The sequence below is a fragment of the Sinocyclocheilus rhinocerous genome, unplaced genomic scaffold (genome assembly GCF_001515625.1).
Source record: "Sinocyclocheilus rhinocerous isolate Xijiao unplaced genomic scaffold, SAMN03320098_v1.1 scaffold1338, whole genome shotgun sequence".
In the NCBI taxonomy this organism is placed as follows: Eukaryota; Metazoa; Chordata; class Actinopteri; order Cypriniformes; family Cyprinidae; genus Sinocyclocheilus; species Sinocyclocheilus rhinocerous.
This window is the reverse complement of record NW_015632722.1, coordinates 161,032-177,849: the sequence shown is the minus strand read 5'-3', so window position 1 is coordinate 177,849 and position 16,818 is coordinate 161,032. Positions and strand designations below refer to the sequence as shown.

The 16,818-nt window shown below is 37.6% G+C and overlaps 1 protein-coding gene across 1 annotated transcript in view; it reads right to left on the bottom strand.

Moving 5' to 3' along the window:
• LOC107742859 (CUB and sushi domain-containing protein 3-like) overlaps window positions 1-16,818 on the bottom strand; it is a gene marked incomplete at its 5' end in the record, with an annotated part of 265,370 nt that overhangs the window by 114,741 nt on the left and 133,811 nt on the right. Inside the window, 8 exons of the mRNA XM_016555932.1 lie at window positions 194-388; window positions 816-1,003; window positions 3,840-3,978; window positions 5,514-5,705; window positions 5,826-6,028; window positions 7,209-7,335; window positions 12,134-12,325; window positions 15,696-15,852. Of these exons, the coding sequence (XP_016411418.1) occupies window positions 194-388; window positions 816-1,003; window positions 3,840-3,978; window positions 5,514-5,705; window positions 5,826-6,028; window positions 7,209-7,335; window positions 12,134-12,325; window positions 15,696-15,852 (1,393 nt within the window). The remainder of the gene's footprint in view (window positions 1-193; window positions 389-815; window positions 1,004-3,839; window positions 3,979-5,513; window positions 5,706-5,825; window positions 6,029-7,208; window positions 7,336-12,133; window positions 12,326-15,695; window positions 15,853-16,818) is intronic.

Genomic DNA, 16,818 nt, shown 5'->3' with positions numbered 1-16,818 from the left:
TACTCTGTGCTTCAACATTTATGATGAACTGCTATTTTTGAGACACCAGCCTTGATAGAACCGATCTTGGCTAGCGCAGCATGCTTAAGTCATTTTACGAGTTTGATTAATTTTGTTTGGTCTGCAGCAGCAGGCCCAAACTGTTTATTCTCAGAGATTCTCTTACACATCCATCTTTACTTGCAGACTCTACCTTGACAGCTGGGCAGCCCCCTGTTCCAGCCAGGCCTGCCATCATCACCCATAATGCAGGTAAGCGTGGAATAGCCCTGGAGGTCGTAGCCTGCCTCACAGTAGAAGGTCACAGTGGAGCCCAGCTTATAGTCACTGCCCAACCGAGTGCCATTCATCACATTACCAGGATCAAAGCATGACTCCCTCAGCTTAGCTGTGTGAGATGGAGAGAAGGTGCAGGAAAAGCAAGGGTTGCAAATCACTTTAGGCATATCTTAGCTTGCAGAATGAACAGTTATTGGTTGAAACTGAGATTTATTTACAACATGAACACATTTTACTTCAAATGAAAAAATGTTCAGGGGTTTTGAAGCTTGTCTGGTAACTATGAACTATGAAGTGTAATTCTTAAAAAATTCTATTTTATGTTCTGAGGGAAAAGAAAATAGGTAAGAGTGAGTAAATGAAGAAAGAATGTTCCTTTTTGGGTGAACTATTTCTTTAAACCGTCAGCTGAATACCAGTCACAATTAAATTCACTTTTTCACAACTCGACTTCGCTTTGCTGTCCAATATATGTGTAATATACTGTATTTAATTAAAGGTTTAGACATTTCGGGTCTTGAAATGTCAGGGTCTACCTTTGTACTCCAGGTGGAAGCCGATGTAGCTGACAGAGCCATCACTGCGAAAGGCCAGGTACATGGTGTTGGAGCTGCTCTCTATTCGTTCTGGAAGCTTGCTGTCCTGAAAGCTCCCGATCAGCGGGCTGTTGCTGTCTGGTCCATCGTAGATATACAAGAAGTCGTAGTTGGGCTCTATGCTGAAGCTAGGATAGATGATCAAAGAGGAGTTTTCTGAATAGAGGGATCAAAAGCTAGACTGTGATCTGGCTATTCGAGTCCTGAGATCAACTTTGCAGACGGTAGTATAAAGTAAAATATGTACAAAGCAAGTGGAGCCTGTTTTAGAGTGATAGGGGAGAGGGAGACCAACTACAACATCAAAAATAATATATACATGTGTGTCTCTGTGTGTGTGTGTGTGAAATTTTATTCACATAATCTAAAATCTATCATCTTCATAATGTAGTTTTAATTATGTGCTTCCAACCAAACCACAAAACTACTTAAAATAAATGGAATTACAAAGTGAGGAGAGCGGATTAGATACTTGTCCACCTAAACACCTGTTATGCATGCTAACTTGCTGTGTAAGACATAGGTTTTGTATTATCCATATGGCCTGCATAACAGTTGCACATTAAGGTCGAACATATACAGTAAATAACCAGGCACTGAATGCCAGCGTTCACATACTTCTAAAACTCAGATGTAAAAACTCCCAGCACAGTATCAGCAGCTCAGCTATGCTCTGAGATTGCAAAGACAGAGAGTCCCACATATAAACACTTGCATCTTTTCATTTGCAGTAAGGTGCAATGATAGGGTCTCGCCCATCAGTGGAGTCATTTGCATGAGATGGATTGTGACTGAATCAGATTTACACCCCCTTTTCCCCTTAATATTCAGAGAGAGAATGCTAAGCATGCCTTCCACACTTCACTGCGTCAGAATCCACTGCTTAGGGGTTATTATAGGATAATTCATACACAGGATAAGATCCTTTACACCACATTAAAAAAGCCATTAATTTCTGATAAACAGATGCATTGGGTTTTTTCCCCACTCAATACCCTCTGTAGCTGTCAATCAGAAAACAATTATTTCTGCGGTAATCAGATTGATAGCACAAACTGTACTGTTGCTAAATACAGAGACACCCGGCTGGGATTACATTTGTAGTGTTACTAAAAGAGGTCACATTTTTCGGAGGGGTGGTGTGCGCATATAGTTCCGTTCCAATTTCATTATGGACATATTTCATATTGTGGATTTTTTAAGGAGAAAGAAGTCAGTAATGGACTGTGTAATGAAAGTCTTTGAGATGGAACCGAATGAGAGCTATTTATTAGAAACCTGTTTGAGACATTGCCCTTCTGGCAGAACTCCAAAATGCTTATTTACTTGGAGAGGATGAAATTTAACTGAGAAAGATGCTATTTCAAATGTAATGCCAACCATGAGAATGACACTACCTGCTGGGCTGGGTAAAAAAAGAGAGAGAAAAAAAAAAAGTTCTTCATCGTCTGTTTTGAGGCTGATGTATGGCTTTAACTAGTAGCTGTGAAGGTTTTGAAAAATATTAGGCACAGGAAACTCACAAAACAGTCTCAAATGGCAGCTCCTGTTTTGATAAATGTTCTAAACTGTGACACACAGGCAGAACGGAAGATTGTTTTGGAGTTATTGCTGTCATTAAAAGAACTGCTCTTAGATGATGAGTCAAAGGGAAGAAGAGGCAAAGTTTAAACGTTCAACAGTCGCTGATATTTCAAAGTCTGCTAGTGCGAGCGTGAGAAACAGATATACAGAGGGAGAAATGTTGAAACCTAAGCACTTCTTTTTCCGCTGAGTGCGTGTGAATCCTGCTTAATATTCCACGCACTCACGCCTGGACTAGACCCTCACGACACCCTTTGATCCAGGTAGAAGGGAATCGCATGCTAGCGGCGCTATTAGCATTAACATGGAGGGAGGACTACGGCGACTGTCAAATACAACAAACTCCAACAGCACTTGAACTTAACCCCACGCTGACCCCGGCTGGACGGAGAATCCTGCTTGCGACTTGAGCGTCGCTACGTGTTGGCTAAATGAAAAATGGACATAATTAGCAACATGATTGGACTGTGAAGGGAATTTATCAACCCTGCTTTTAGACTAATTGGTCACATCACTCAAGGCAGAGACATCGCTCTACACCTTTAAGGCAAGACGAGGGGAAACTTAAAAAAAAAACACAGTCATGTTCATTAGAGACAAAATGAGCAAAGAATTCCAGCTGGGCTCATTATCTCTCCCCTACATGAAATGCATTTTAATTCAGACAGTGATAGCAGTTGCCGCTACATAATTACTCAACATGTCGACTGCGGCCATGTCGAAGGACACCGTGGGCGCTCATTTTTAATTCAGCGTTATGACACAGCAGCCTCTAAATGAACTCATGAACTTATCAGTTTGAGATATTATAGCTCAAGTGAGGGCATAAATGAAAGGCCAGGAATATGCGCACTGCGAGATTATTTCCGATAGTGCATTTTACTGTCTCATCGGCCACCATTTAAATCTCGCTGACCCCAACACAACAGAGGGTTCGGCTGATATTAACCTTGTGACAAAGAACTGCACTGTCTGCATTCACAAAACTTCCTGAGCACCTATGGTAAGTATACCATACAAACTTCCTTCTATATTCTGCCACAAATGCTACCCTGAAACTGCTTATTGTCCATAAATAGTGCATAAGAATTTTCTAATACACATCTTAGAAAAATTCAGCCGAGACATGTTCTAGAATATATTTCATTTTTAAAAACATAGAAAATATATAAGATATTTATTTAATATATAAGAAGATATATATATATATATATATATATATGAAAAATATAAAAAAAATATGTAAACATATCTCCTTTATATATACATGCATATCTGCATTAAATTAAATTATTGCACCACTGATAAAAAAAAAAAGACATTATTCAATAATCTAAAGCAGTACCACAGCCATACAAATTAGTTTATAGATTTCTTTACCTGATGAATGCAAGAGACAGGACGTAGTCAGAGTTGACGGCTATGAGCCAGTCGCAGTCCTTGCTGTGTGGGTATGGATGAGGGAAGTTGGGTGACAGAATAAACCCAGAGGAACCGGTGAGATTGCCCCCACACGGAGCTGGGAAAACACAGAGGACTCATATCAGCAGCATATGGGCATTAGTAACACATGAGGAGAATCTCTTATTAAAACATGCGGCTTAAACATCTGTGCAAGCGAACCAGGAGCCCAGAGAAAGAGTGCTGGAGTGAACATGCAGAGACAGAGATACTGAGAACATTTTAAGCTCCTCTGTGGAACCGGGCCATGTAAAGCGCTCATATCTTATATATGAGAATGAGAACTACAGCAAGAGAGAAAGGTTATTTAGAATATGAAAGGATAAAACTAAAATTCTGTACCCTCACTTTCCTGCTTCCAAAATGATGTATCTTTTGAAAGGAAGAGACAATCTGCACCTCGTAATTTGATATTCACTCATTTGGGCACACTTTCATGTCACTGAGATGATAAGGAATCTCAATTGTGTCGGGTCCCTCAGTTTGCATACAACTCATGAGAATGGGCTGATAAAAACTGCCTAATTTTAGAGCACTTTTTAGACACAAGTTCTGTTGTCAACATCTAAAGCAATATGTACCAATTAACTCAGCCTCTTAGATGTCTCAAAATCATGAATATGCATTATGAAAATGAGTAAAACAATACTTCTTATGTATGAGGCTTTGTCTAATGTTTACAGATCAGCACAAAAAAGTACACTTTGGTGTATCATGCCTTTTGAAAGCATCAGGGACACAAATCCCTGATCCCTGAAAAACGTATAAATCCCATGTTTTGTTGAGTGAACTGTTAGATACTATATGTTTATTATAAGTAGCTAGTTATACACACATGTATCAGAGGTCATTTTGACTGTATCTAACAATTAAAATCATACAACAATTAAAGACATAATTTGGCGATAACTTGTTGAATTGGTAGTCAATTTATTGTAGTAAAAAAATGAACTAATTTAAATGACTAAAATGTGAATGTTTAGTTTTGTTACACATGATTTTTGCTTATTATAATTTTTAAAAGTGACCACAAAATAAATACATCTAAAAAAAAATAATAATAATAATTTTCTTTATTCTTTTTTTCCCTCAAATCATAAAACAAACAAACATATTTTCTTTAAAATATGGGAACTATATGTCAATTAAACAATCCAGTGCTGTTACCCATTCTGACCCATTCTGTTACCCGATTCTTTTTTTATTTTTTTTAAATAAAATTTGTTTATTTAATTGTAATGTTTATTTAAAGGGGTCATATGATGCGATTTCAAGTTTTCCTTTCTCTTGTCTGAAGGAGGGACTTTGTAGAAAACGAAGTGTTTGAGAGAGGCGGGGCATAGAGGACCTACAATAATGTACAGTATTTGAAAAATAATGTGTTTTTTGAACATTAAAGCATGTTAACATATTCTGTTACACCAAATACACAAAATAATGATCTTTAAAAAAGCATCATATGACCCCTTTAATATTATTGCTTGAATGCAGTGTTACTTTCGTGTAGCCGTGGTAAAGCCTGTATAATTCTAAAGCCAAATACTCATTCTAACAGATTAATTCCTTTAATTAAATTCCAATATAAACCCTTACCTATACAGACAGGAGGGCTTGGTTGCCAATAGTAGCGGTTTTCCACTTGTATGCAGGTAATCTTTTCTTCTCCCTGGAGTTCATACCCAGGATCACACTGAAAGGTCACAATGTCTCCAGGCTCCCGACCATCTCCATTACGACTGCCGTTCATAGGCACTCCTGGATCCCTGCAGGCAGTGGCCACTGAACCTGTAATCACATTCAAACCAATTAACAGTCAGTTAACACCTTATGAGCAGTTACTGTATGTATGCTGTCAATCGAAATACAGGACTCTAATTAGAACGCTAAAAAAATAAATCAACTCACTTGAAAACTCCATGGCAAATCCAGATTTGCTGATATAGAAGTCTGTCTCGAACTGAATGGTAACCATGTTGAGGGTGCTGTGGATGTTCTCAGGCAGCAGAGAGCCGCTCACCTCCCTCAAAGACATCTCATTCTCTGGAGGCCCGTCCCATACCCTTAGGATGTCGTGGGACGCTTCGGTGTCGAAGGCTAAAAACTGCAGGCTGTTAATATAAAAATAAATACATGTAGATGTATCCAGTGATACAAGTCATGCTTCATTAGATGCACAATGTACAGCGACAGAAACAAAGGACTGTCTGACATACGACAGATGTGCTGTTCATTATTCTTCCAATGCATAAAACAAAAAGCATGCAAAGGTTATTATAGTTAACTAGAACTAAGACCCTTAAAACCACTTTTGTTACTTGAAATTAAATAAATGTTAACTGAAAAAAACTTCAACTTAATTTCAGCTAGTAAGCAATATTGCTCATTTTCATGTAGTTTAACTTGATATACCCCAGCGACTTAAGACTGGTTTTGTGGTCCAGGGTCACATATACTAAAATAACAAAGTACAACTTAATTAAAAACTAATAAAAACTTTATAGACATTAAAAAACAGCAAAAGACCAGACAAAAACACAACAAAATGACTACAACTTTAACTAAAATGAAAATGAAAAGAGAAAATATAAATATAAAAACAAATATTTAAAAAAAAAAAAACCTATAATATTATCTCAATGATACTAAATAACACTAAGTGTTCCATATTTAAATCGCTCAGCAGATTATTCGATATTTACTTGGAATACAGTAGATAAAAGATTTGCTTGATTTGGCAGAAATGAATGCTCAAAATTCTTTGCAGAGCCGTGATGAATCACACAAAGGTAGTGTCAGACAATCATATCACAAATATTATGCTCCAGGGTTCAATAATTGAGGAGAACAATCACATCTCCATTCTGAGCGGCGGTCCTTGATAACACTTTAGCAATCTGGTCTGATCGAGACATCAGCCGCAGATGAACAAATAATGAATGATATGTGATTTCAAAAAGCTTTTGCTGCTGAGAGAATTGGAAAGAGGACACATTTTTAGGTTGTAGTGCAACATTAAAGGTGCAACAGCGTTTTAAGCTTTATAATGAATTTGGCCGTGCAGGTGGTAAACAAAGAGATTTACGAGGTACCATCAGCTCATCTGATGTCTCCTCTTCTCTCTGTACATCACTGGCCAGGTCTGCCATTAGAGCTTTATTAATAGATAAAGACCTCTAGTCTCAGCTGAATTCGCTAGCTGCATTCTTATGGGCTCGGTAATGTTCCAATCCCTAACTCTAGAGGAAGACGGACAGCAGATGGAAGTTGGAAGTAAATACTTATCGGCACCTGATGATGTTGCCCGAATCCACCTCGACGACCCAGGTACAACGCAGATTGTTGTCATAGGGGAACGGATAACCTGGCGACAAAATGCGTCCTGATGTCTCCCCTTTAAAATGTCCACCGCATTCAGCTGGGGAAAAACAAAGGACAAAATGGGGTGGGAGGAAGAGACAGAAAGAAAATTGAGAAGAAGAATTAAACAGTAGTCAGTTTATGCATACTCTCACACTTGTACAAACACATCATGGCCCCTGAAGATTTGCAGGCGAGCACTGAAATAATTAGGGGTGCCTGGCAAACAAGCACAACACGAGTGGGGCAGTCTGAGAATAAAAAGCAGTGTAAAACGCGCAGTTAAATCAATAAAGCACCGTGAGGTTTTCAGACATCTAAACACAGTGCAAAAAGTTTCTGGAACGTGCAGAATAACAATTGATTTATTATTTGAAAAAAAAGTCGAAAAAAGATGTATGTAAAAACCAAGAGGGGAACTGAACTACTGAAGCTGAATAATTCAGCTTTAGCTTTTAAACTGCACTGAGCCAGTTACCTCTCCCAGCATCCCCGTTTAGCTCGTATTTTATTTTATATGATCAATATATATTGATAAAGCCTGTAACTCAGTCAGTTACAGTCAGCAATGTGTCATGTATTGAAGCTTGGTTTTTACTGCGGTGGGAAACAGTCCCATTAGACTAAACATACTTATTTATTTTATCTCTAATAAAATCTGAAGAATAAAATCTGCTGTAAACATACGCATTTTGATGTGTGATTCCACAGGCATCTCAATCGTCTTCAGAGTCTGGTGTGCAGGCTTCTTAAAGCTTAATTTATTCAACTGACAGTACAAAAAAACAAAACAAAACAAAAACACTAACACTAAATAACTTTCAGGTGTGTTTTTCTTTCTAAAACTTTCAAATGTTTCTCTTCATTTTGACACATTTCTGACTATATCAGTGCTGGAGATAAATGTAAATGCCAATTTTTTGATGTAGACCTCCTGTAACAAACAATTATGAAAATATTAACATCCATCAGAAAAAAATGAAAATATTACATTTTAGAAGTAATGCTAATAAAATATTTATATATTTGGTCTATAACTGTTCTGGGAGGAACAGTAATAAACACAAATTATGTATACCCCTTAACATTTTACTATTAATCATTATTACCATTTTTTTTTTTTAAATATTAAATATAAAATTCACACTGCACCTGCAGACACCTTATTTTATTTATAAAATGTGTATCTTTAGGATTAATAAAACGCTAGCTATGAAACGACCAAGTTTGAGTTGTATTTTGTATTATCCTGAGTTTGAAGTGCATTTTAAGGAAGTTTAATATCTAAGTCCATAGGGTCAAAAGTACCCATAGTTGAAGATACGCGCAACAATGGTGGCTAAGACTGGAACTGTTTCACCTCGTCTGTTTCACCACTCCTCTACTCTCCTCAAATTCCCAATAAGCAGCCATGGTGATTTGTCAGCTTCAAGTCAGAGCATCAATCAAAAGAACAAATGAACCTGACATCCATTTTGATGCCTCCTGATGGCATTCAGACTTGCCACTTTAGCCCTCTGTACTCGGTTCATTATTAGTCGGCTTTCACAAGCACTTTATTAGGAAACTTTAATTGCAGGCACTCTCTTTTCCCCTCAGACCCCTATTCTATCTTCCCCTATCCTGTCTCTCCCATTCTCCCTCTTGTAAAAAACTGCAAGGGCCGGGAGGAACAGTTTCGAGAGAGACATGCACCATTTCTTAATGATTCCCTTTTCAGCAATTCCTGTCACTGAGCCTCATTTGCATAAACCATCTACATGACAAACAATGGACGCACAGCTCAATGAAGCCTGAATAACAAGGTTCAGATTGTGACTTGATTAATCTGAACATTAGCGTGTTTTTAGACATCCGGAATAGAGGCATCTTCCAAACGTATTCCTCCCAAGCCTCTTGCTAAACCAACATCCTGCCATGTTCATCGCTCATCAAAGCAGCGGCTCAATCACGTGTCATTGGACTGTTAGGAGTGCTCAATCACCCGATTGGCTGCTCACGCGTTGAAAATCAGTGCAGGAAGATTGGGAGTTGACGGGGCCCTCTGGTTTTGAGGCTGAAAATTTGTATGTCCTCTCTTAGCGCAATTATGACAACATGACATGTTGAGCCGTCTCACGCTAGGTGTGTTTATGACTGCACGCTTCGGCCCACAGATTATGGCACTGCTGCTGAGAGGAATGCTGATTTAGCATTGCGGTGGTGTAGCCTCCTCTGCAGAAACGGGTGAATTGGAAGATCTCATTCACACCATTTACCTGTGGACTTGAATGAAAAAATATAAAAATAGTTACATATTTCATATGTAATAAAAAAAAGGGAATGGCGAAAAGGATACGCCTTCTCACTATTTTGATATATCTCACTTTTGCTAAAGGTCACATCAAATGACCCGCACATTTCGCCTGTCAAAGGAAGTGAAATATCCTCCACATTATTAAGTATGTATTATTAATGCTGGCAGATAAGCCTGCAAAATATCAGCCTGAAACTTCAAGGCTGATTAGAATTTTGCAAGCCTACCATCGGTTTTGACGGAGAAATGAGACAAATGTGAGTAGAAAAACAATCTCTGTGTTTAACACAAGAAAGTCATTGTGTTTTATCTACATCTGCTGTGCGGAAGCAATTTGGACAAGTGCTTTGAGTCTAATCAGACCTCATTAAGACTAAATCTAATAGTGAGCAAATCTGATCTGGGGTCAGTAGACATACCAATATCCAACTCATTGGAGGCTAAATCCCCATAATCGCCATTCATCAGGAAAATGAAGGAAGTAATAGCAGCACACAGTCCTATCTCAACCCCTCATGTGCTACGCTTGATGAAGAATCATCTCCATAGCTCAACCGAGACCCCCTGCATCAGCTATAATATTAACAACCTTCACCATTAATCCCAGATGGTGCGAGGGGCTTCCACCACTGCTAATTTTGTTAAGAAACATTTGCCGTTTGTATTCATTTAAGAAGGATTTACTTCAAAAGGTTAAAATTCTACTAAGGCAGCACAATGCGGCCTTTTAAAAGCTCTACGGTGCTTTTTCTTGTGCAAAATATGAGCAATATTGCAGCTTTGCTAACTACAGAAATGGGGAGGGGCTTATACTGCAGCCCTTGATAATGATGACAAATAGCTGAGAGCAACACTGAGCTCAGTTATGATAACCACAAGGAGAGATCAGGCTGGAATGATGCATACTCGCCAATACCGAAGTTTAAATGTGGTTTCTATGACAACAAAAATTTTCCATGCACTAAAAGGATGTTAAAGAGGTAAAGCGATCATTAATCATATAATAAGAATAGAATACGTTCTGTAGTCCATGAATTTACCTGTTTGCATTAAGTAATATTTCTTGAATTTTTCAAATGTCAAAAGAAAGCATGAATAACAAAAAATCTACAATATTACTATTTTTTATGACAATTACTGATTTTATAATGTCATCTTGTACATTTTACATTCATTGAGTCACACTTTATTTTAATGTCCAGTTCTCACTATTAACTAACTATTAACTACGACTTTTACTTCAATAAGCTCCTAATTTGCTACTTATTAATGGGTAGTAAGGTAGTTGTTAAGTTTCTCTGAGGTCGACAAATGCGCGGGCGCGTTTTGTGGCATTTTTTTCCTGATAACGCCGAAGAGAACTTAAATTACTACTTTTATTTGTATACACTCGTAATAACAACAAAATGCTGTGCTTTTGAGATGTTATGTTATGTAATGTTTTTAAGATACAGAAAAAAACACAAATGTCAGGGTATGTCTAAACTTCTCCAGGGCCCCAAAATCCCCTCAAGACCCCAGAGGATTAAGGGATCTAAAATATGGTCATGCAGGCATTAACATATTAATATATGCAGGCATTAAGCATTAATATATGCTTCATAAGTACTAATAAACAGCCAATATGCTAGTAATATGCTTGCTAGTTAATAGTGAGAATTAAAGGGGTCATATGATGCTATTTTAAAGATCATTATTTTGTGTATTTGGTGTAACAGAATATGTTGACATGCTTTAATGATCAAAAAACACATTATTTTTCAAATACTGTACATTATTGTAGGTCCTCTATGCCCCGCCTCTCTCAAACGCGTCGTTTTCAACAAAGCCCCCTCCTTTGACAAGCAGTCTGCTCTGATTGGCCAGCTGACCCAGTGCATTGTGATTGGCCGAACACCACAAGCACGCGTGGGAAATGTAACGCCCCTTACCATAATCGCGAGCGTCAGCTTTCAAAGTAAATATCAAGACAGTTAATAATGTTGTTAGTTTTACCATCAGTTCAAGCCCGAAAGGGCAACAGTCGCGTGACAGACACAGTGATGATGCAGCACACAAGCCGCGGTTAAGACAGCTGACGTGCTATGATTTCTGACAGACATTATATTGCAAAATAAACCCAGACAGAGTGATCAGGATCAATGCAAAGAGTCACTTTTTCATGAGGTTACCTGCATATAAGCACACCATGCAAAATAATAGAACATATGCATTATCCTGCAAGTCACGTCCATTGTACAACATCAAGTATGCATTTTACTGTGGGTTTTCTGGCTTTACCAGACTACAAGGATGCAAATAGCAGTGCTGTTAAAAAGAAATCACTTGCATTCTTTCAGCAGAATCATAAGGCTGCAAAATGTATTGATGTGGAAAGGCTTTTATCATCCAAGATTTATGAAATAGTGACTTTGTATTTTCACACAATAGTCAAAGCTGAGAAAATTTAAAGACCGTACTTATTCTGATTATAATCATCTATGACTTTGACCCTGCTTTGAAGTACACTAATAATTTACTGCACATCTTTTCTACACAGTTTGAGCCATTGAAGTCTTACCGATGCAGGAAGGAAGAGGATTATCCCAGGCCCGCCTCTCTCCCGTCATGCATTTGAGCACGCCGCTGCCGTGCAATGTGTACCCAGGGTCGCACTTGTAGGTGATGGTGCTGCCAGAGAAGTGGCCCTGGTCGTTGACCTTGAAGCCAAACTGGGGCACCCCAGGGTCCTCACAGTGAGAGAGCTCAAAACCTGAAAGACATTATGACTGTTAGATTACTGATGGCTGTTTGACTCAAGACAATGTCAATATTTTCTTAAGAAGAGTGCTTCTATTGTACTTGAGCCATTTATTAAAATATCCCTGTATAAACCTGTCAAAATGAAGCACTATGAAAAGTGTAAGAATAGATTCAGAATATGACTGAGAACAAACCGAACTACATTCAGCTTTATGAGGTCATTACAGCGATGATTGCTGAAATTTTCCTTTTGCCTGATATTTTCATGCTGCTCTGTGGCAAAGCTGTAAAAGTTTGCCATTAATGTGATCATTAACGGCAACAATTTGAAGTTTAGATCCTACTGGGCTGGTAGGCAGAGACGGTCTCTTGCTAAGCAGGCAGAACAATTAAGATTAAGTGCTTGGTTAATTTGGAGCCATAATCAGAACCAAAGCACAGACACTCTCACTGTGCAACACATCCTGTTATTAATTGTGTAGCTATGACTCATTATCATTAAACAGCCAGTACTCAGAAATAGCCGAAAACACATGGTAGCTCACTCAGTATATCACAGAATTCTAAATAAGTACACATTTTTCAAAGTTCCTTTTTATAGTTACCTTCATTAATAAGTTACTAACAAACACTAGCATTTTATGATTTCATATACATGCAAATATTAATATATACAGTAGTATAAACTTAAGTCACACTTAATTTTCGATGGCATTTGCCATTTTCGCAATTACTATTGATAGAATTTTGATACAATAACTACTATAACATATGTAATGATCAGTCAAGCATTATAAGATGCTTTTTAATTCAATAACATTTATTAATTACCACATTTCAGCTCTGTAACACGATCAACCTTACTTTGACAAAGTTATGAAAGTGTTACAAAGACTGAGGGTGTCTTCATGGTTTAGCAAAATCCTCTTATATCAGAGTTCACTGCTCTCTCTCAAAAAAAAAAAAAAATAGGTCTCTTAAGATGACCACATGGGGACTTGTACAGCTTATCAGCGGCCCACCATTAAGCTGCAAGTTGTTAAGTACAGATAAACACAACAGCACTTAGCATCAACTGTAGGTGGAGGCAACAACTTCACTAAAATCTGACACCCAACTTTGATTGCTAGTTGATTACAGGTCGTAGTTTCACAGCACGCTTGGGTTGAGATTAGGACTCAGCCAAATGAACAATGCTATTTTAATCAGCTGCATTCACCCCTGTCCTGGATCAGGCCTCTAAATTACAACATCTAGATACTGGAGGTAGCCAGGCTTCTCTGGCTCTCTCTGACCTTTATTATACACTCAAATGGCTAATCCTTCAGGGGGAATGGAATCGTAGAGAGACAGGGATTTAGTCGATTTCAAATGAGATAGCCCACCAGCAGGTTAATACTTTACCCCCCAGTGGAACTAAAACCTTGTTGAATCCCACACTGCGAGCACAATAGCATTAAAGCGCACCGAATTCAGACCAAGTGCCTGCACAACTCTGGCTCTGGGCCAACAAAGCCAAGGTCAGTAGACAGACAGTCATGTTTCTCCTGGTCCACTTTCTGATAATCCCTTTGAGCTGACCAAAAGCTGATTGTTTCAGGTGTTCTCAAGCTTTTGTTATGTCCTTCCTGTGTAAAAAAAAAGAAGCTTTTCCTATCTATTGGTTGTTGAGTTCTGAGGAAATTAAATCTTTTGGAATTGAGCAAGAGTATGAAGTGATGCAATTACATTTTGTAAACAATCCCTCCTAATATTTCTAGAGATTGCAGATGTGACTAAATGCAATACAAGTAGGGGTGTGCGATATCACAATTTTTGATGGTGGACAATTAAAACTGGACGTGATCGTGAATGCGTAAAACTGAAGCGTGCACACTAAAAAGCCTGTCAAACAGCGCCTGATTACTGGACTAAGTTATCTTTCACCTCTGATTGCGCTAATACTCTCAAAACACACAACGTTTACATAAAAAAACACAGTTGGTTATGTCTAAAGTGAAAGTAAACAGTTGAGAGAAAAACGGCTGCATGCCTATATATTAGATGTGACAACATGCTGCAACTTGTCATTAAGTGGATAGTTCACCCAAAAAATCTAATTCTGTCATTATTTACTCACTCTCATGTTCTCCCAAACCTGTATTAATTTCTTTCTTGAGCTGAACACAAAATAAGATATTTTGAAGAATGTGGGTAACCGAACAGTTGCTGGTCTCCATGGACTTTGATAGTAAAAAAATACTATGGAAGTCACTGGGGACCAGCAACTGTTTGGTTACCCACATTCTTCAAAATTACTTAAGCTCAACAAAAGAAAGAAACTCATTCAGGTTTAAAACAACTTGAGAGTGAGTGATTTCAGAATTTTCATTTTTGGGTGAACAATCCCTTTAATGTTAATACAACAAAACACAAAGAGAAAAATCACTCACTGCTCTTGGCTGAATAACTTTAATACAGTTCCTTTAATAAGAATCAATGTATAATTTATACAGTGAAATGTATATAGTGTTTTATTTTTATATTTGTTCATTCAATTTCTTGAGTGCTACTGCTAAATACACCTGCTGTACCTGAAAAATAAAGCACTGTGTTTTATTTGCAAATTATGTGTATTTGTAATGTGTATCTTTGTTCATATTTTTTTAATGACAAAGATAAAATAATGACAAAGATTTTTATCTTTCTCCACTTTGGCCTAAATATCTTTTATTTTATATTTAATATTTATATATGTAAGGCTTTGTTTTTAAAATAGGGAAATTAGTCTGGCTGTACTGCCCAGACAACTTGCAAAATAACAAAACTAACATGACAAAATCGTGATAAAATCGTGAATTGTGATTTTCCAGAAAAATCATATGATTTCATGCATCTTTTCATTTGTTGAATAAAAATATTTCATTTTAGTTCATAAATCATTGATAGCTATGCTATCAGCTTATGTACCGCTATCAGCTATTTATGGCCTGATAGCACTGAACTATGCAGCTGTTTGGGATAAAATGGTTTGGAAATAACATGTAAAATGATGTTTCCTTGCATCTTATTTGTTTTGCTCACACTATCATCAAGAAAAACATAAAGTGGCTCACTAATGGCCAATGTGGCAATATGCAAGATATGCTGATAATATAGAAGCCATCATCAACTATCACATGCCCGTAGGAAACACTCTGTTGGTCAAAATAAAACAATAACATTCCATCTACTGCCTTCTTCCTGTCAATCTTCTGCAATGTGTGGATGACTCTTACGAGACAGACACTCTTTATTAAGACAGGCACTTTATTTGGAGTAAATAGAGTTTCTTTATTACTAAGGTCAAGCCCTTGTGTGCAGAAGTGTGTGCAGTGTATAGGGCCAGTGTAATAACTTACTGGAATAGACCAGTTTGAAGCCTTCTCCAGTGGCCTCTGCATCACTGTAGAACTCCAGCCAAAGGTGATTGGAGGTGCTGATGAGGGTCAGACCCAGCATAGACGAACCGGTGAAGGCCCCCAGCATGTGAGCTGCATTGTCTTTACCATCATAGATCTGGAAGGTAGCAAGATCAAATGTACACAAATAACAAAAAAAAAAAAGTACACAAATCACAAATAAAAGCAAGATAAAAAGAAAATGCTGCCTAATCTGTTTGTTCTATATCTATATTGTTTGAACAGCCTTTCTAAGATAGGCTTTGTATTCTTGCTCTTTGTTTATCTGGATGTGTATAGCAACATCTGTTTTATCCTCTCAGTCACATACTGTATGTCTTAAGATGAAAGGAAAAATAAAAATGTATGTGACGTTCATGAACACGAACATTTAAACTGGTACAATTTGTACTTTTTAAATCCCTTTTCACACATAAAATGTATATCTCTTAGTTTCTTCTGTGGAGCATGAAAGTGTTTGAGGATTTTAGCCAAAAATTACAAAAAGACCTCATAAAAGAGGTCCATATGGCTTGTGCAAAACATTTACTGAAGCCATTTTTGTGTGTGGAAGAGACTGAAATAGAGTTTTTTTTTCATTGAAATTCTTGACATCAGCCTTATACTGCGTTCACTGTAATTCACTTCTGATAAAAGAGTCTGCCAAATGCATCCATAAAATATAAATGATTAGTTCAGAACTCATAATGATCCAGAGTTCACAATCCATTGACTCAATGATCCAGTCGTTATAGTTAAAAGCTTACTGAAGTGGAAGATTATCAGTGATTAAAAGAGACATATTATGCCTCTTTTTACAATATGTAATATAAGTCTCTGGTGTCCCCAGAATGTGTCTGTGAAGTTTCAGCTCAAAATACTCCACAAATTATTTATAATATCATTTTGAAAATTGCTATTTTGAGTGGAAGCAGAAACACGCTGTTTTTCGGGCCTGTCTCATTAAATGCAAATGAGCTGCTGCTCCCCGACCCCTTTTCCAGAATAGAGCTGCGACCTGCTAAAAACATCTGTTTTGGTTCTGATTATCATGTTTATCGCGCTGAAATCATGCGTTTTAAAC